We start from the raw sequence: 21862 nt of genomic DNA, 5'->3' as shown, positions 1-21862 counted from the left end.
GCTTTTCACACAAAAGACAAACACTGCAATTGTACTTAAATTGTTAGTGTTATGAAATCCAAAGCAGGGGATGTCTTAACACTCAATAAAGTTCATAACTTACTGTGCTTCAGCGGGGTCTTAACTTGCATAATTATGTTTAGCATAATCATGCAGAATTATCTAAATATTCTATGAGGTTATGCAAAATTATATGAGAAGCGTAATTCTGCAATTAGCACTATTTTCTTCGTACACAAATGCCCCCTTGTTTCCAAAATTAAAATGGGAGTGGATTTTGCACAAAAAAATAGCTCTAAATGCAAGAGTACATGAATAGTGAGTGCAAGCAGTCATCACGCTTGCCAAATGTGCACTTTGTATATAGGATTTCCCCCAAACTTACTCCTGACATTTAGCTCTATTTTCTTTGCACAAAATGCACCCTCTCTACAAAATGGATGCCATGCAAGGATGAATTTTGCACTAAGGAATAGCCCATATAAAACCTAACATGAATAGTGAGTGGCTGCTCATACATGCTAAATGTGTTCGTTCGGTAAGATTTTGTTCCCACAAATTACTCTTAATTCCATTAGTGAGCGTAATCACTTTATTATTGGATATTCTGCATCAAAGAGTAATGCGAGGTTACCAAAATTACTCTGATTACTCCGGTATAGTTATAATTCTGCCTAGGCATAGTCACCAAGCCAATCCTTGGGCACAGGAGAATGTCAATCATCTAGAATAAGTACCAGCATGATGGCCACAGGAGCTATAAACCACAAAATGTGAATCTAGAACAACAGCCAGCGGAAACAAGCTAGGAGGTAATAGCAACTCTGACACAACCCACCTAATCACCTAAGTCTGAGGTGAAGGAGACACCTATTAGTAGCTGACTCGGTGGCACTCACTTGAAGAAGCAGACACGTAGGGCCTCATTACGAACCTGGTGGTCTATTGACCGCCAGAGTTGTGGTGGCAGTCTGACCACCGCCAAAGCGGTGGTCCAACCACTTTGGCGGCGGTCTAACCACCACATTATGACCGCGGTGGTAGTGCCATGGTTGGACTATCAGCAATGCCAGTTCTCCTCCACAGGACGGTCTGGCGGTCTTAATCCACAGGGCAGCGCTGCAAGCAGTGCCGCCCTGAGGATTACGAACACCCTCTCCACCAGCGTTTACATGGCAGTAGCACCGCCTTGTAAAGGCTGGCAGAGACGGGGTGCAGGGTGCCCCGGGGCCACCTGCACTGCCTATGCACTTGGCATGGGCAGGATAGGGCCCCCACTGGAAAGCCCCATCGCAAAGCTCACTATCTGCTGAGGGGCTATCTGACATGTCAGTATGTAGGCTGTTTTTTTGGCTATTTGTGGGCCTGTTTTATGGTGTTTACTGTTGATTTCCCTGATATTAAAACAAACATTGTCTGCAGCAAGCTAACATCTGTGCAGTCTTCCATGCTTTGTAAAATACTTATACAACGTGTCTTTAAACGTTCAAAACAGCCCCAATTTGCAAACATGGAACTACTTTATTAGCTACATATGTCAAATATGGGGGGACAGTTTTATTTTTTAGTTATTTTCTGTCCCAGTCCAATCCTGTACAGGAGAGGGATGGTAATGAACTCAATGTTTGCAAACAGCATCACAGGGAACTGAGAAGTCAAAGGAATGTTGGGGCGCATGGATGGGAGACAAATTAAAGAAAAAAGGAAGATAAGTTCCCACGAAATAACTCACTGAAAATTAACAGCAACCATCGTTCTCTACTACAGTAGCCACAACTCCAGAACAATATAGATATTTAGTGAATCAGAGGGGGCTGCCAAAACTGCACAAAATCTGCACCCAAAACTTTACCAGAGATCGTTGCTGAAGGAAATAATGCTGACATCACGAGGCTGAGGAATACTCTGTTGTTAAGTTAACTTTGCTTTCACTCACACACATATGCTTACACAAACACACATTCACTCATGCACACACTCTCTACATAAGCACACTCACCCCCAAGCACGCACACAACATACACTTAAAAGTGTTTTTACTTACCTCGGCTACCGAGGAGGGTCATATTCCAGCGAACTGTACTCCATTTTTTATTACACTAATAGTGAATAATACAATTTTCACTATTAGTGTAATAAAAAAAAAACTGATTGAAAACAAGGAAGTGGAGCCCCAAGCAACGTCCATAAGGACGAGCTGCCCCTGTTTTCATGTCAATGATTTTGCCACCTCTGAGGTCAGGGGTCGCTGAGGCAGTGCCAGGGGTCGCAAGGGGAAACCAGCTGCGACCCCTGGAGACCCCTACATGACGTCCATGAAAGTGAGCATTCAAAAACACTTCAATACATGCGCGGGTGTCGTTGCATGCACACACGTTTACCACGCTTGTAGTCAGACATACAAGCACTGAACCAATACGATTCCGAACCTATATTGCACACTTGGAATCAGTCACTGAAGGCAAATCTGCGTTTAGTTTTGTATATCAGTCAAAAAACATGCGAAGCAACAGCTCTGAGTACAGCACTGTGAAAGGAAAGGCCGAGGGAACAGGGCAACTTAAGAGAGATATGAGTGTCAAAACAGAGACAGAGAGCAGGAGCGATACTTTGCACCATGTCCTGGTCAGTGGCCAGGGGCCGAGGTAATCACAAACAACTAGCCACAGATGCGGCCAGGAGCACAAGTGTATCACATGGATGCAACTGTTTTAAATTGTGACAGGTGCACAGGTTGGTTGGCTTACCACAGGGTTGCAGGAATGAATATTGTTAACAATAATATTATTTAATTTTCACATAAATATTGTGGCCTAAATAACCCTTACAAAGACATTGCTCCATTGGGTGTAGATCTTCAATTACCAACTCCAATAGGGCAATATTTTTGCAAGCTATATTTATGACAAAATATTTTTGTCAGGTGTTCTCTAGTTATAATGTTTTGGTACCATACCAAGCAAAGGGGGAACTGAGTGTGTAATGCCAATGACGCTGTTGGTGTAGCGGATGTAATTTGGCTGCTCTCTATATATGCCAGCGTTTGGGACCTACTGGCAATGACTGTTCCTGTTCCTACCACCTGTGCTTGCTTCATGCAGCATTCTGGATGTAGATGAAATAGGGAACATGTCCTGAGAAAAGCATTCAAAAAAGCCTGCCAAAAATGAAAACAAATATAAAAAGCCTGAAACAGTTAAGAAAGGATTGCATTCTGCATATAAAGGATACATGAAATTAAGAATTTGACTCCATGTATTTTGGGGATACAAAATAGTCCCTCGTGCTTTGCAATGCAAGCATTCTGTAAAAGTGGAATAATACTGTCCTAAGAAGGAGTCAAAGCGTACTCTATGTATATGCCCAGATATCAGAACACTAAATTTTGAAGAAAGGTGTATTGTCAAGACAGCCCTAAAATTGACATGTACATAACTTAACATATATTGGGTTATGAGACAATGAGGATTTCATTGGTGACACTTTGCTTAGAGACATTCACTATGTAGAAGTACATTTTGTTCATGATTTGTGTCTCCTCTAGGAGTCATGCAAAGATTTTAATGGTCAATTTTCATGACTGCACACTCCCAGTGATGTGATCTTGGTGTTTACTGCTTATGTTGCACCATTGCTTTACATATATTTGTATATTCTTGGATCTGAGTGCACATTCATAATTTAGTATTCATTTCACATGTACGATATATAATTTTGCTTTATTATGGTTTGATAGTGATTCATTTATTCATATATATGTATTCATGTGATTTATAGTATGGGATAGAATTTAGTGAAGATGCAACAGAATTATTATGCTGAATCATGATGTTTGCCCATTTCAAAATATTCAGAAAAGCATAGCCTGGAATCGACAGGTATTAGGCAGAGAGGTATGTTAAGCTTCCTGGGAGATTGAAAGATCGTGTGCGCTGTGTTGAAAACATCCCTAGCAAAGGCCATGGATTCCTCAGAGCCAACAGGTTCCAGCTCCGGCCAACTCAGAACCAACATAACTGGGACATAGAAAGACCCTCTCGAAGTGGAGAAGCTAACTAAAAAAACAATCCTTTGGTTCATCAAAGGTATGTGGGCTAGAGGCCATGTAAAGAAATTAAAAAGGTGCATTTGAGGGTGAAACAGCTTAGCAATCAGCTATAACATAGGTGTGTGGGTTGGTAACCAAAGAGCGAACCCATCATTCAATGCAATGTATTACACAATATAGCAGATTTTTTTAATATTTGAATTGCTTTTGTTGCTACTATTATGCTTGCCTTATTATTGTGTCTATACATATCATCCACGCTGCATTAGGATATAGGTTTTAATACCGTCTTTAAGATACAGAATGTACATTTCTTGTGTATGCCCAACCATTGCTCATTTCTATATTAGTTACCCTGCTCTGTGGGTTTACAAAATTCACTTCGTAGGTCGCGTCTTATACATGAAGATTAGTGTTCTTAGATGGTGAAGGTAGATTTATTTGTGTTGTGTTTCTGTAGAGACTTTAAACTGCAGCCCAATCTGAGCACAGTGGTCGCACATTTTTCATTCATGTGGATAGTGTGAATACATACTACAGTCCACTTGTGACATTTGTGCATTTTCTATGGCATTTACTATGACCTTGTAGGAAAGGTAAATAGACAAGCTGGGTAATACCAATTTTACCATCACTATTTTTGGATCAGAGCACAGACGTTGAGGCACTGAATAGCAGTTTCATGGGCACAGAGTCCAAATAACAGCCATACATTGGATCCAGAAAAGGTTGAAGAGTCAGTGGTGACCACGCAGAAAAGGCAGAGTTCCTTCAACATTCTCTTTCCAAGATGGTGAGAGTCAACAATGACCAGATTTCTCTGAAAGGGAAGGATATATTGTGAGCCAGAGGGACTGTTTCTCCAGGCCTAATATTATGCTGAGGTGTATCTTGATAAAAACTGAGGCAGTAATGAATCCGACCTTGGCAAGTTCTTGGATTTATTGTAACCATTACTTTGATACTCTGAGTGATACGTCTAGCTGGCTCTAATCAAACGTTAGACTTGATTAAGTTTATTATTATAGTATTTATTTGTTACAAAACCTTCCAATGTTAGCCCATGGGGCTAGCGGCACTACAATAGGGAAAACAACTTTGGCTTTTATTCTTTGCTAGGGCATATAAAACATAATTTTGTCCCTGCTTTTTAGGGTCGAGCCTGCGTTGCATGTGCTCGCGCATGCGTATCGCTAGCGAGACGCTTTAGGGATTAGAAAAGGGCTAAGGGGCCCTGTCAACGTCACGTCAGTGTCTTTAATTGGCAAGTTGGCTTGCCTGTTAGAATCCGCTTCTTTTCATTAGTGGAAGGCATGCATACGTCATGCCTTTTCCGGTGGTTAGCCCTCCTCGAGCGCAGTGACCAAGTACAGAAAACATGCGAGGCTCGCTGGGTTTGTGGACTACGTTTTCCTCTGTTTTCGCAGTGCGATCTCGCTGGGCAGAAGTCCAGCGCTTCGCATACTATTGGCCTTGTTACTCAGTTAATTGCACTTTTGCCGATACTTTTGTTAGTGTGAACTGTAGCAGTGCTGTTTTTTTTTGTTTACGCAAGAAAAATCCGGTTGGGAGTTTACAACTGTAAACAGCTGTAACTCCTACAAATGCGAGACCCTAGTGCATTGCAAATGCTTGTTATAACAATGCACCCTATTCTTGGGGTACCTAGGGCAGACCTTAGGGTGACTTCCATGTAATAAAAAAACAGTTTGGGACCTTGGAAGTATTTTTAATCCAAAGTCGAATTTGGGCACAGCTTATTTTTTAAAATCATCCTAGAAGGCAGTCATGGCTTTAAAATGACATCTGACACCATAGTGGTGCACAATATAAGTGCATTAAGTCCGCTGGAGTCTCCAAACCTACATTCCCTACCATATATTAGGGATTTACAGGTAGGTTGTCTTGGCTAGTAAGAATTATACCAATTACATACACCTTTTGAGGACAGGACTGGCCGTGGGTTGGATAGCAGGGCCCAGGGCACTTTCATAGTCAGTAACCACCAGCATCAGTCAAAAAGTGGGGGTGAGCAGGGCAAAAACAGATATCAGAGATACTACAGATATCAGCAGGTGCTTACATATTAAGGGACATTAAGTAAGTAAAATATGTGTTTAAACTCTGTTTTAGTGCTCAATTGTGTATATTCACATTTTCTCACACAACAGTCAGTTCTGGGGATGTGATAATGGAAGCCGACTGCCAGGTGATACAGTGCTAAATGCTTTACAGTGGTTTTAAAAAATATATATTTTTATTGTTTTTAAAACTTGCCAGTGATATTGATATAGTGAACTCCCCAACAATATTCACAGTACCCCCTGCCCTCATTCATGCACTTATGTCGACGTGTAATGGTCCTGAGTTGATAATTCTCTATTGAGATAAACAGTATATCACCCATACGCAAAGTTCTATGTTATAGGCGTGGAGGCAGGTTCAGATTCGGAGTCCGAGGTGGTTGAGGCATCCTCCGGGGCGGGGACGTCGGGGGTCCTCATGCTCTCCAGTATTATGTCCCATTGTGTGGCATTGTCTCTAGGTCTCCGCCCCTGTAGTGCCTCTTGTAATAACACAGCTCCCTCAATTTCCACCCATTTTTCTAAGGTGTTTTGCCATCTAATTACTTGGAGGCCCCCTGAGTCTTTCCAGTGTGAGGTGATTTCTCTTTTGGCGAGGATAAGAGCCAAGTCGATGAACCTGTTAGATGTTTTGAGAGCTGGGGGGCGTGGAAAGTCCCCCAGTAGGGCCACCATAGGGGACAAGGACAGCACCCTGTCAGTACAGGGAGAGATTTTCCTAAATATTTCTACCCAGTATGAAGTGAGCTGGGGACAACTCCATAGCATGTGTACAAGTCCTGCCGCTGGATCGGCACATCGGGGACAGCCTATGTCGTTTGTACTGTATATTTTGGTTATCGTTTGCGGGGTTAAATAAGCCCTGTGGTAAATAAATAAATGTATTAGCTTGAATCTGGCATTTCTGGACACTGAGTAGATATGGAAGGTGATCCTAGCCAACTGTGATTCTTCAATGGTGGTATCTAACTCTGTCTGCCATTTGATTTTGAGTTTGTTTAGAGGTAAGCATATGCTATCTTGTAGGGATTTTTATATTCCTGATATCAATCCCTTCTGTCCCCCTATTGAGCAGAGAAGGTTACAACCTCCATGATTCGGCGGCTCAAGTGTCCCCGTTCCCCATGCCTTTTGTGTGATTCTGGTGATAGCGCTATAGGTAATGAATAATCCGGATGGGAGATCGAACTGATCTTGTAATTCTGTATATGTGTGGAGTTTCCCATCGCCGTATAGATCTCCCAGTTTTGTGATATTATGTGCCACCAGTTTATTGATACCTGTTAGCGTTTGGTTTCCTACGATATGTTTCAAGCAGGTCAGGGGAGCCTCTGGTACATATGGAGTTTTTGTGCGGGTACGTTTTAGGTATTGTTCCCAACAATATCTTGTCGATTCCCCACTCCAATGGTAATTGTTGTTTTGGCTTCCTGGGGTTCAATAATATACCCAGTATTCTTTCGGGTGGACAATTTAAGGGGATTTGTAGTCCTTTTGCAACTGGGGGATCGCTAATTAGTTTTGCTAGCCATTGTAGTTGCCCTGCCCAATAATATATCTCCAGATCCGGGGCTGCTAAACCTCCCTCTGCAGTGGGTCTTTGAAGGGAGTGTAATGCGATTCTGTGCCTCTCCGACTCCCATATAAAATTCGTGGTCATGGATTCTATACTTCTGAACACTGCTTTCGGGATTATGAGTGGGATAGTGGAGAAGTAATATGGCATTCTGGGCAACACTATCATTTTAAGCAAGGTAGTTCTTCCTGGGACCGTCAGGGGCAGTGTCTCCCAGATGCGCATAATGGCTCTAATCCCTCTGAGTGCCCTGTGTATGTTTCCTTCTAGCAACTCTTCCTTTTGTGGTATATATTTACTCCTAAGTATTTAAACGTGTTAGAGGACCAGGGCAAACCCCTTGTGTCGTTAGGTTCAGTGGTGCCCTCGGTCATTGGAAAAATAGTGGATTTCCTCCAATTGATTTGGAGTCCGGAAGCTACTCCATAGTTCTCCATCATAGTCCTGGCTCCTGGCAAATCTATCTCCGGGCTTCGGAGGAAAAGCAGCATGTCATCTGCATAGCGGGCGATGTGATGAGTCCAGTTGTTAATTGGGATGCTCCTAAAGTACTGTCCAGTTCTGGCCATTTGAGCTAGGGGCTCTACTGCTACTGCAAAGAGAAGGGGTGACAATGGACAACCCTGTCTGGTGCCCCTACAAACCTGGAAAAGGTCAGATATAGTATTGCCTGTATGCACCCTCGCAGTGGGATTAGTGTACAGAAGTTTTGTCCATCTGACAAATCCCTCACCTAGTCCCAGCTTTAGCATAGCCTGCTCTAAATATTCCCATCTCAGGCTGTCGAAGTCCTTCTCGATGTCCACTGATATAATCGCCGCTTCTGACATTGTCAGGGGTATGGAGTGGAGAACTGATACTAGCCGCCTAATATTTTGAGCCGTAATACGCTGTGGGATGAAGCCTGATTGGTCTTGGTGAATCAATGAAGGCATATGAGGAAGGAGTCTATTAGCCAGTATCCGGCTTAACATTTTGTAATCTATGTTAAGCATGGATAATGAGCGGTAAGAGCAGACATCAGTAGGAGGCCTGTCAGGTTTCAGTAGGGGTATCATAATGGCTTCGTTAGTGGATTGAGGTAGGTTATTGTTGTTCCATGCTTCTGCGTATAGTGTGCACAGATGTGGGGCTAATAGATCTTGGTATAGGTGATAGAACTCCAAAGGGAGTCCATCTGCTCCCAGGACCTTGCCCTTTGCCATGCTTTGGATCGCGGTTTGATTTCTGCGATCGATATTGGTGCTGCTAGGGCCGAACTCTCCTCAGTATCCAGGTTGGGGAGGGCGAGTTCCTCTAAATCCCGCATCTGGGAGATATTTAGTATTTCGGTGGGAGGCGCATATAATGTTGTATAGTATTTAGTAAAGCTATCATTTATCTCTTTTTGGTTATAAACGCTTTTACCTGGGATTTCTTCAATTTCAACTATGACTGTTTGTTGTTTTGGGGGTTTAACAAGCCAAGCTAATAGGGCGACTGCTTTAGCACCCTCTGAGTGTTGTTTGATTAAGTACTGCTTATAGTCGAAGCGTGTTAATCTAGTGTTTGCCTCAATTATTTTGGTATGGGTTTTGTTTAAAAGGGGGGCCAAGTCTGGTTATGTAGGGCGGCTAAGCTCGATGTCTCTAAGGGATACCTCCAGTCGCCGGAGCTCGGTTTCTATTGATTCCGATCTCCTATATTCTCATTGATACAAGTGCCCCGGATTACTATTTTGAATGTTTCTCATTCCTTGGATCTGGAGAGCGCCGTCCCTGTGTTTTGTTTAAAATATTCGACAATGGCTGCGTGTAAAGTGTGTTTGAATGCTTCGTCTTCGAGCATTTCCGGCCTGAGGCGCCATGTTGGAATCGTTGGTCTCTCTCTACACCAGGACAGTGAGATCACCAAGGGATTGTGGTCTGATATTGTGCGACTAAGGTATTAGGCCGTTATCAAGTCATTTTGAATTTCGGGGGATACTAAGAAAGTGTCAAGCCTAATGTGCAAATCATGCACTGTTGAGTAATATGAATAGTCCCTGGTGTGTGGATTGAGTTTCTTCCAGCTGTCTCCTAGTTGCCAGTGTTGTTGCCAATCAGTAAACGATTTGGCGGATTTTAGGGAATGGGATTGCAATAGGGACGGATGTGATCTATCCTGTTTGATGTTTGCTATACAATTAAAGTCACCCCCAATTATAGTTAAGCCTGCGAGGAATGGGCCTGTCTCCAAAGATAGCTTGTCAAAAAGTTTCCCTTGGTCGTGGTTCGGTGTGTATACACCACCTATGGTTACTTCTCTTCCCTCTAGTCTCCCGATAGCCACTACATATCTTCCTTCTTTGTCTATGATCTTGCAAAGTACCTAGAAGGGCACCCCAGGGCGGATCCATAGCAGTACTCCCCTTGCGAATGCTGAATAATTAGTGGCAATTATTTGGCCTCTCCATCTTTTTTTTAAGAGCAGTAACTTCTTGCTCCACTAGATGGGTTACCTGCAGACGAGCTATGTTTATTCCCCTGCGTTTGAGATGGCTGTGTATTTTGTACGGCTTGGACATATTATTTAAGCCTCTGACGTTCCAGGTTATTATTTTATACTTTGTAGACATGATCTTGGTGTTTTTTGTTTGTGGAGGCTAGGGTAAAATTGCGTATTGCGGTGTTTGGATTTATGGTTTAATGACGAGGTTCTAGTTTGAGAATTATCAGCTTCATTAATGATAAGTGCATGAGTTACCCCCTTTTCTAATTTAACAAATACAGCTCCCAACCCCCTCTCCCCAGGACCAGTTACTAAAACTTTCCCCGTCCAAACCATTGTAACTTATCTTAGTGTCCTATTGGTGGGTGGCACGCCAGAGACTGAGAGCCTACGCTCCAGGCCGTTCCCGGGACCCTGCAAGGTCATATCAGCAGCCCAGAGAGTTTTTAATCAAGATGTGTCTCCTTCCGCAGTTTCGGTGATTACTTCTTCTGCCAAGCATTACAAGCTGGTTATGTTCGTGATATTACCCATGACTATCCAGCTCGCTCAGTAAGGAGTCAAATAATTTCTTCCGATGATCTTGGGGTCACTTTTGGCAAGCTAGTGAGGGTATCTTGTGATGAGATTGAGGAGCCCCAGCAGCTCGAGTCATGGTCCGAGGTGTCACCCGAGGCCTGGGATGGGTGGAAGATTCCTCTGCTTTGTGCTGCCGCAACGTCCACTGCTTTGCGTATTTCTTGGAGAGTTTGGTGTCTTGGAGGTGCAACCTCCGTGATTCGTTTGATGAATCTGCTGCGTTTCCTGCCGGGTGGGCGAGGGGCTCTAGGCCGGAGGTCTGGAGTGGTAATATTCAGGGATTCCAGCCATTTGTCTACCAGTTGCGGTGAGGAAAAAAAATGTGTTTTACCTTCATACTCCACTCTGAGTTTGGCCGGAAAGAGCATTGCGTATTTTATACCCTTTTCGCGCAGGATGTGTTTGGGGTCATTGAAGGAGGCCCTTTGTGTTTGCATTCCTTTGGTGAAGTCTGGGAAAACCATGACTCGCTGGTTATTTAATGTAATTTCACCTTTTAAGCAGGTTTGCAATAGGATGTAATCTCTGTCTTTGAAATGTAATAGTTTCACCACTATTGGCCGTGGTCTCGTTCCTGGGGAGGAGACCTACTGGGTACTCTGTGGGCTCTTTCTATCGCAAAAAATGATGAGAGGCCCTCGGGCACAGTTTCTTTGAGCCAGTTTTCCAGGAAGGATTCCATGCTTGCTGCTGAGGACTCCACCCCCTCCGGCACTCCGACCAGTCTAAGGTTACTCCTACAAGCGCGATTTTCTGTGTCTTCCGCCCTGGCTTCTAAGGCTTTCACCCAGGATGTAAGTGCAACAAATTCGGTAGACGAGGAATTCTGTGTTGATGTCACCAGTTCAAGAGTCTTTTCGGTCGTTCCCACTCTCTCTGTAAGTCTACAGTGGTCGTCTCGCAGCAGTGATAGGTCCACTGTTAAGTATTTTTTGTTTGAGTGCTTCGCGGGATTTTCTGATGGCCTGAAGGACCGTGTCCAGCATCGTCTCCTGTTGTGCTGAGCAGTTTTGAGGGTTTGAATTTGGTGGCTGTCCGGGCATCTTGGTGGCATTTGGGTCTTCCAGGTCCTGCTCTTTGCGTTTTTTGGGTTTACCCATTGTTTTGGTCCTAATGCGAGTTTTTGGAGGGAGGAGTCCTCGGCTGTTGGGGTCTGGAGCTCCTTTACTCTAAGGTTTCTGCAGGGCGTACTTCGACGCAGTCCCCGAAGCACCCCACCAGGTACCAGGGTGGTGGAATTTTATTGCTGTGAGGGGGGCCAGGACCTTCCTCCCTTCTATTTTGTTTGGGCTTCTATTGGTCGCCCGGTTCCCTCGGGCAGGTGAGAGAGAGGGTCGAGATCTCACAGGCACCCGCACTCTCAGCGGAACCAGTGGGCACCGCTTCACTGTTGGGGGTCGACATTCCACTGGATGGATCTCCCCGGGTGAGTATGTACGGGAAGGAAGGGCCCAGCTCACAGGCATCGTTTTTCCGGATATCCCTCACCTCAGAGCCCACGGGGGAGTCTTTAAAGCTGGCCGCAGCTCCTCACCGCACTGGAGCCATGGGCCGCGGAGTCGGCCGCGAGTCCTTGGTCTAAGTCAGGTGGGCTGCTCCACCTCTACTCGCCCGCACTGCCGCGCAGGTCCTCCTCATCTGCTCCTCCGCATTTTCATGTTTTCATCCCCCCCCCGGGGGAAGCAAAGGGCCCACAGACGCCGCAGGATCCCTCCAGCAGGGCAGGTGTACCGAGTCCGGGGCCGTAGGCCCCCCTCTTTCCTCTCTCCGTCACGGCTCCTCAGAGGTGCCGGCACTCAGATGCGGCCGCCATCTTGGTTCTAGGCAGTCGCGGAGAGCACACGCAAATTTCTCCACAGCCGCTGGTCCGATTCTGCTGGTGTCGTCCCCACATTCGCCAGGCGGTTCACCGAGGCTGGGGCTGTGTTTCATTGCACGGTCAGGGCTTTTTTGCTGTTAATAATCTGGCTGGGTCCCGTTCCCGGCCCTGGAGCGCTGCGCTAGGCGTGCAGCTTCATCTGCTGCAGGCCACGCCCCCAAATGCTTACAGTGGTTAATAACTATGTGAACTTCAACTTGATTAAGTAAGATGTTGCAAAACATTGTACCGATTTTGATTTTATTCACAGTAAGCATCTATTGAACATAGCCATATTTAGAAATTATATTTCATCCAATTAAAGATTATGGCCCTCATTACAACTTCGGCAGTCTTGGAAAAAGACCGCCGAAGCCACGGGAGCCAACATACCGCCAGTGCTGGCAGTATGCTTGGCCCCCTATTGTGACATTTCCACTGGGCCAGCAGACAGAAATAGCATTTCCGTCCGCTGACCCAGCGGAAAAGTCACATCAGCATTGCAGCCTGCTCGTAATCGAGCCGGCGGCAATGTTGATGTGCAGCGGGTGCAGCAGCACCCGTTGCGCATTTCACTGCCCGTGATTCGGGCAGTGAAATGCGCGATGGGGCTGTGCATGGAGGCCCCTGCACTGCCCATGCCAAGTGCATGAGCAGTGCAGGGGACCCCAGGGGCACCCCGAGTCCCCCTTACTGACAGCTTTTCCATGGTGGTGTTTACTGCCATGGACAGGCTGGCGGTTGGAGACTCATAATCCCAGCAGTGCTGCCCTGGGGATTATGACTGCCCGGCGGAAGCCTGGCAGTATAGTGGAGGGGCCGGCGGTATGGCCGTGGCTAATGCGTCACGGTCATAATACAGTAGCGGAAAAACGCCAGCCTGTTGGCAGTGTTACCACCAGTGTTCCACCGGCCGCCAGGGTCGTAATGAGGCCCTAAATATGTAGTGCCATGTATTAGCAAATGATAAAGAAAGGTAGTGACTTATCAATTAATTGTCTTTACTGCAGTGCTGTCACAACCATGAGTATTCATGCACGTTTCATGAAAGATGAAAATTACTTCCTGAATGCTAAGAAAGAAATAAGTTAGCATAGCTTTGAAAAGAGCTGTGGGGGCAGGGCCAGCTTTAGCCCTGGTGGCCCCCAGAGCCACAATAATTTTCGGTCCCACTATTACCTCCTCCTCGGATTCCCTCACTTTTACCAGGCATAAGTGCCCCTCATATCTCCATAGCTCTTCTCTAAAGGCTAAAGGCTGGCTTTACGAATAAGAATGCGTATCTACCTAAACAAACCCCTTTTAGCAACGTTAGGAATAAATAATGAAAGACTGGTGGAAACAAAATACTGCCTAACCTATTTTATGCAGTTTTGATGCAGTTCTTTGATGACAGTTTGTAACAACCATTGTTACGCATTAGGGTTGTATTTTATGAACTGCAGTAACAAAAGTATCTCTGTGACAAAAGCAGTAATCCACTCGGCTATCCATATAAAATGCAGGATCTGTGATCTGCACAGGAAGCTTTCTTTGCAGCAAGCATATTAACCTTGTAGGCTAATGTATAAGGAATCAAAACTACCTCTAGACAAAACTCCATCTCTCTATCTAGCGAGAACATTTATCACAAGAGTTATATTGATATTTGTATTGCTGCTTGAAAGCTGGACACAAGAGGAACTCTGCAGCAGGTGTTTTTAAATCGTAGGTTATTGCTAATCACAGCGTCCCCCTTCCCAGATCAGCGCCCAGTGGAGCAGCTCCAGTCCCACTGCCCTAAAGCAAGCTATGTGTGGGAGGCACCTTAATTTAAATTGTTATAAGCAACATTTCAAGAAAACATAAGTGTCTTTAAAGATAAGAACCACAGCATTCATCCAACCTCTGTACAAATCTGTCTGAATGTAGGTCAGGTGAGATGCAAAATCATGGCTATTAGGATGGATGACCATAAGGCTACTGAGATAAAGACAAATGAGATGCTGACACAGAGGAGCCCAGCAGACCTGTTGTTTTGGGGAGGCACCCTGATTTAGATCCTTAATTTATTTTAACTATTGATATGAAGGTTAATATAGTGCTAACCGCATCAGGATGAAGGCACAGCGCTAACAGTAGTGGTAAGAAATACACCATAATTGCATACATAGATATGTACATAGCTAAACAGCCTTCCTCTGATATTCTGCACTATGGAGTAATTTTGCACGTACAAACTTTTTCACAGTGCATTCCCCAAGTAATAAGTGATGAAATGTGCATTATGAAACGGGATTGTCACCAGATTGTGAAGCATAAGCGATTAAATACATTTTACTCTGAAACGTCACCAGATTGTGAAGCATAAGCAACTAAATACATTTAAATCTGAAACGTCCTTCAAGACATAGTAAGTGGATCGGCCATTCCAAGGTGGCAGTGGTATAGAAACATCCCAACCCTACCCCCCATTCCTGCTGTTCACTCTGTAGCTGGAAAAATCCATCCTGTTTCCATTTAGATATGGCAACCACCAGACACTGCACCATTTGCCAACCAATGCTCACTCCCCGCAGCCACTGTGATTTGGTGCTAACCCTGAGCAGTACATAGGGGCCCATTGTAACCAATGGTGTGCCCCCTTTTAACCCCTGCTCTGAGCAAGCTTTAAAAATGCCGAAACAAATGGTGCAAAGAAATCTTTTAGATTTCTCTGCGTAATTTTTTTGGCCCCCCTTGCATACATTATGCCTGGAGCAGGCGTAATGTGGCGGAAGGTGTTACAAAGTGGCGCAATGCATGCATTGCGCCACTTTGTAAATATGGCGCAGGGAAAAATGCCACCTTAGTGCCACATTAGCCTAAAAAAAATGAAGGTAAGGCGGCGTTAAAGTGGCGCAAAGGTCTCTTAAATCTGCCTCAATGTTTTTGAAAATAATCCATTTAAGTTGTTGATCTTTTCTTAAATTTAAAGAAAACATCATTAGTCTGGTCAAGAGCACTCAGCAAAGGAAAGGACCATGGATACAAATTGAACAAAAACAAAAAAAAAATAACTATCATGTTTGCTTAGTATAAGATTCCACTTTGAAATGAGCCTTCTCTGATATCACTAGATGTTGACTTCGTATGTTTGTGTGGTTTATTTATCCCCAAGGTTAACTACGTGATGATACAATTCTGAACCAAATTATTTGAGTAAGTTCAAAATTAAACTTATACAATTTATGGCAACATGATGTTAAATGAACATTCAGTTAACTAGAAAATACATACCCTAAAGTGGAAAATGCCAGCGTACTCTGCAGAATACCCTTGATCACATGGTATTACATTCCAGAGAAATGTCTGTTTTAACGCCAAGGCACCCATTGTTGACAAGACCCAGCAATTACCTTCAGAGAGAACAATATTAACATAAAGGAATTAGGACATGGCTAGACAACATTATTAAAACCACAATTGCATAGTCATTTAAGATTGCATGAATGTTTTGGTTGCCTACTGGTAATCACCATTATACCTAGGTCCAACTTCCTTTGTCAATGATGTACTGTGAGGTGACAACAAACTGACAAACATACAATTTGGTGCTGTAACTCCAAAGTGCTTTTTTACTATTCATCTTTTAGTGCAGCCAAACTGGTGAACTCTTAGTAGAATGTCTGCAGTTAGTACAAAAGACAGCAATCAATTGACTACAACCTAGCTTTTCGTGCAGCTGTAGGTATCTCCTCGAAGATCCCTAACTCTGTAACACAAGAAACCTCAAAAACGTCAGGTAACTTCTAATATTACCCGTTTCCACCCACGAATATGTTTCCACAATCAGTAGCCATCAATCCAGAAACTAGTTAGACCTATAAAAGAACCAAAAAAGCAACACAATGGGCCGACAGCACCACAAATGTGTTGACATTATCAAGGACCACAATGACCTTACCACCTCTACTACCTCACTGAGCACAATAGAATGTGCATTACACCACAGCAGATTGGATCTCCACGAATGAAAATTAAGCCAATAACTGCATTGGCAAATATGTTCAAATCTGCTCTACATGACAAGAACCAGTCACAAGGACTGGTTGGGTCAAGGTAGTCCATTCTGGTCAGTAGACACTACTGCTGAGGCTATTGAGCTCTGGAGCAAACCTTTATCAAAGTTTCCAGACTTTCATATGGAGCCCAAACAACCATAGGATTGGATTTCAAAGGCCCCCAGGACCTCAGAGGAGGGCGATTAGGAACTCTCAGGGTGTCAGGCAGAGGTAAATCGTAAATCACAAAGTCCGGACCAGTTCCAGTTGTCATTTGTCATCTGGACATTTCCAGAATAAGGTCACTTGCAGCCTGTCGTGTCCCTTTAGCTACTTAAGAGATTAGCCAACCCTTGGGGTCCACTTTCTGATTACAAAAGAGATCAGGTCCAATCCTTCATGGCTCCTCTCAGGTCACAGACAGCTGGTCCAGTCCTCTTTTGATCTTCCATGGATGGAAGAGGTGCCTTGTGGTGCCACATGTATGCCTGCCATTAGCTATTGGGGGAAGGAGGGAAGATGGCTCTTCTGCACTGCCAACCTAATGATGTAAAGGTTTGCAGGGACAGCCATACCCACTGTTTAAGCAGTTTATGTTCGCCCCAGGGCAAACAATTCCACATTGCCTCTCAATCTCAAAATCCAAAACCCTTGTGCAAATCTTCAGCCCTCCCCCCCAGGGGTGTAGCCGCGGTAACGAGCAGTACCTTACTCTGTGGTCACTCCAAACCTGTTCTTGGGTTAGCTTTCCTCCCACTAGGTTTGGTGGCAGGCTGAGCAGGGGGAACAAAGATGAGGACTTTTCAAGTATCACTTAACATTTGCTTGCAACAGGACAGGCTCCTATGAGTTATTAAGTTCCTGGGCCCAAACACACTGTCAGGGGTGTAGCTTAGTGAAATTCGGGGGAGGTGGCTGTGAATCTCAAATTTCCCAAGGTCAGGATGCACTGTTTAAATGAGAAGCTATGTCAGTACTGATTTGCATCAGGAGATGTTTTCAGGCCCCAGGATGCTCGTTCAAGGGGCCGGGGCCTGAAAACTCCACTTCCCAGCTGACCTTGCGGCAGGAAGCCACTTCTGACACCTTCATTGCGCCCGGGGGTGCTTAATAGCAGACTTTTCTTCCCGCTGAGAGGGAAACGCACGGGCCAAGGGTGGGCCCGTCTTTGGGCCGTTAGTGGCTGGAAGAGGCTGGGCTGGGCCACCCCCCTTGATTTTCTCTATATGGTTTTCTGTTGTGCATTATTTCCTCTTTTTTTTTACTTAAATCCAGTAATTTAGCCTAACATTGTGTAAGAATGGGCAAGAGGAAAGCTTCGGATGAAGGTTTGTGGCTAGGAGGGGCAAAGAAAAAGCTTCCCAGACATTCTGCTGAGAATTGTACGTTGAATTAAATTGACAACTTAATTGAGGAAGTAGAAAGTTTACTTGCAACAAAAAGTAAAGTTAGTGATAGGGGAGTGGCTAAGGCTCCTGGCAAAGGTATTAAAACCTATTTTTTTAAATGTTGCCCAACAGCATCAGGCCTCAACAATTAGCAGGGGAATTTATTCTTGAAGTGATACGGAGGAGAAACCTGTTGTAATCCCCTTCTTGAATTGCTCTCATTCACCACAGGATAATATCCCTTTAGTTGAGACATCCATTGAATGTTCTAACCGATAAGCACCTCTGAAAGATCTTGGATACATTTTAGAGGACAGGCCAAATCATCATGGGGTTGATAATGATGATGGTAGTAAGGGAGAAACCCCTACAGGGGTGCACCTAGCACAGCTGAGAGCTGAAATTGAGTATCTGAGAGCCTATATAAATTTACTAGGTAAAAGGTTGGAAGAGAAATTGGATTGTCTGACAGCCATGGTCGCGAAGCATGATATTTCTCTCCCAAAGACAGATCTTGCCCAGATACCCATACCTCCTGTCTGTCCTAATAGTAAGTATGATGACACAGATGGTGGAAAGATGCAAATTGATGTATCTAACTCTAGATCTCGAATAGAAATGCCTCCTATGGGATTTCAAGCACTCCCCACTTTACACAGTTTTAGCTCCAACCCAGTAGGAGGGAAAGAATGGGCTTTAGGGGATAATGGAAGGTGCATGGCACGTATGAAGGAAGGAACTCTAGAAAGATCCCCTTGGAATAATACATTAGAAATGCAGTATGACTTGTACCTGTTAAATGTCCCTGAATTGTCTGCAGGTAAAAGAGAAACCCAAGACTCACTTAAAAATAAAATTATTCACTGGATTAGACACACAAGGTGTTGCAGATCAGTGATAACATACTATATAAAGTATGCTATGAGAATTAAAGGAGCTTGTGGATGGCCTCTTGAAACTTGAGCAAAGGTTTAGATCACACACACTATCGCAAATAAGGGTTGCATCTCTAGCCCCCAGACCCACATTAACTGTAGCAATGCGTCATGCATTGGAAACCCTCCCTTGGACCCCTCAAAACGTGTCAACCTGGAACCCATTGGGCATACATCAGATGTTGATTGACATAAGGTGATTTCACCAACTATGAGGGAACTACCTGTTGTAAGCATTAAAGAGTTGGTAAATTCTAAACTGGCACAGCCAGTAGTTAATAGAGAGGAGGAGTGTGAATGTGATTGTGGAACCAGTATAGAAGGATGTAGAGGAGAGGTCAAAAGGAACCAATCTGTGCGAGAAAAAGGGACATGGAAGGTGTGATGAAGATTTAGTTAGGCTCCTCTCGTGGAATGTGGTGGGCCTGAGAACCAAGTTAGGTGACCCAGAATGGTGTAACTTTATAGATCAACATCACATTATTATGACGCAGGAGACTTAGGCCCCTGAGGCATTACATAGAGTGGGATACCTAACTTTTCAAAAATTGGCGGTCCCTTCACCCTTAGGACGTGCTGCAGGAGGCCTCGTGACCGGGCTCAAACAGGATCTATTTCCAAGAGCAAAAGTAATTCCCTGTAATAATAAGGATATATTAATAGTAGAGCTCAAGATTGCGACCCAATTGAGAATGAAACATATAGCCATTATAAACGTTTACATTAGACCTGCCCCCTCAAACGATCAAATTGTGATAGTGAGCCAACTTGTAGATATACTTACCAAACTTCCTGGGAATGTGCAAGTTATAGTTGCTGGGGACTACAATACTAAATTGGGAACTAATGTAGATTATCTGTCAACCTTTTATTCTCACGATAGATCCTTAGGCAGATCATGGCCTGTCCAGGAAAATATTTATAGAGCCATGGGGGTATCAGCCCACCTTGAGAATCTGATAATTAGTATGGGGTTAAAACAGGTTAATGGAAACACAAGATCAGATACTCCGGCTTGGCCCACATTTAGAAGGGGAGGCTATTTGAGTCATCTTGATTATATTTTTTTGGACCAATGGCTTTGGTCATCCCTGGTGGATATGGTAGTGACTCCCAGAGCTGACAGTGATCATCAGGCTCTTTGTTTGACCTTTTTAGCGTCTTCTTTCAAAGATTGTGCCATGTCCACATGGGTAGAGGACAATAACATTAGAGCAGTTAACAATAGGAGGAACTTAAGGTGGGAGAAGGTGGCAAATAATGCGAAGGTCCAGTTGACAATCTATCTTAGGGTCATAGGGAAACTTTCTCCCTTGGCTTCTGAACATCCCCCAGTGCTAAATTTTGTCCAACTGCATTGTGATCTGATGGATGACTTGAGATTTCAGTTTACAGTACCGAGACGCAGAGGGATGGCTACTGCTAGTAAACCTAGGTGGTTTTCAAAGCCCTGCAGACTGGCAAAATTGCAACTCTTGAGTGTGTTTGATAAGGAGCATAAAGAGGAGATACAGGATGCCAGGTTCATTATAAAAGAACTTTGAGAGATGCCAAAATGAGCTGGGAAAGCAAACAATGGGATAGATTAACTGATGCTCTCCATGATGAGAATATTAAGCTTTTTTGGAAATTAGTAACAGGTAGGAACGATCCTGCTGCGTTTGAGTGTGAGTCAATAATTCAGCCAGAAGAAAGGGTGAATCATTTTAAAGGGCTATGTGGTGTAAGAACTACTGGGAAGCCACCAGAAATAGCCCTTAGGGTAACTGCTGGGTTTAAACCGTACAGTAAGCATGATCCCTCCAGATATAATCTGACAGAATTTACTCTGGATGAAACTTCAATGGCTCTGAGGACCCTAAACAAGGGGAAAGCACCGGGCCCTGATGGCATTCCTGGCGACCTGTATTTATTACAACCTGAAATTTGGACATCATATATAAATACCCTAAGCAATGCCATCTTGAATGGAGAAGGCATCCCCCCTGCATGGAGGGTAGCAACAATTGTTCCAATTTACAAAAAGGGAGACCGTGATCTCCCTGGAAACTATAAACCAATAAGATTAATTGATGTCTCCCAAAAAACAGATACTGGCAAGGTTGCATTCATGGATTGATGAGCAACATATTCTTACCGATTGGCAGGCTGGGTTCCGAAAAGGGGTCAGCACTGTGGATCAAGTTTTCAGATTCAAATCCCTTTGCTGGAAATACCTAACTTTAAAACGTGATCATTTGTATGTTGCCTTTATTGCCTTGAGGGCAGCTTTTGATCTGATCCCACACAAGTCCCTTTGGGGAGTCTTAAATGCCTACGGGATGGATGGTGACCTCCTGGGGCTAATACGATATCTGCATGAGGGTACCTATACTAGGGTGAGGGGGACGATAGGACGCAACCTCACTGACCCAATTCCAATTGTAAGTCGGGTGAGACAGGGATGTGTACTGGCCCCTACTTTGTTTAGTCTCCATATTAATGGGGCAGTGGATCACTTGATTAGGTGTAATCATGACGCCCCTAAAATAGAGGGAATGTCGGTACCTATCCTTATGTTTGCTGACGACACACTACTTATATCAAGAACCCCGATGGGGCTCCAAAATGAACTGGTTTCCCTTGCAGCCTTCTGTGAAGAAAGGGGGCTAGAAAGCAACTCTGAGAAATAAAAATGTATAGCCCTAAATCCCCATAAATCCTTTAGGGGAAAAATGGCCATAGGTGGTGCCCCGATTGAGCAGGTTAGCCATTTTGACTACTTGGGAATTAGAATGTCAGATAATCTTGCCTGGACTCCTAAAATAGAGAAAAGTTTTGTGGTTTTACAGCAGCAGGCAATGGTTATCGGTAGAAGGATAACAAACTCAGTTGGAGGGCCTCTCTCCCCAGCCCTCACGGTA

General features: G+C 44.2%; 1 protein-coding gene across 1 annotated transcript in view; it reads right to left on the bottom strand.

Moving 5' to 3' along the window:
- The window catches only part of LOC138297008 (calpain-13-like), a 511734-nt gene that overhangs the window by 404432 nt on the left and 85440 nt on the right, over positions 1-21862 (bottom strand). The window contains exon 4 of the mRNA XM_069236526.1: positions 15873-15991. Coding sequence (XP_069092627.1) covers positions 15873-15991 — 119 coding nt within the window. The remainder of the gene's footprint in view (positions 1-15872; positions 15992-21862) is intronic.

Source organism: Pleurodeles waltl, chromosome 5 (genome assembly GCF_031143425.1).
Source record: "Pleurodeles waltl isolate 20211129_DDA chromosome 5, aPleWal1.hap1.20221129, whole genome shotgun sequence".
Taxonomy (NCBI): domain Eukaryota; kingdom Metazoa; phylum Chordata; class Amphibia; order Caudata; family Salamandridae; genus Pleurodeles; species Pleurodeles waltl.
The sequence above is the reverse complement of the archived record's forward strand: the minus strand, read 5'-3'. Positions and strand labels throughout refer to the sequence as shown.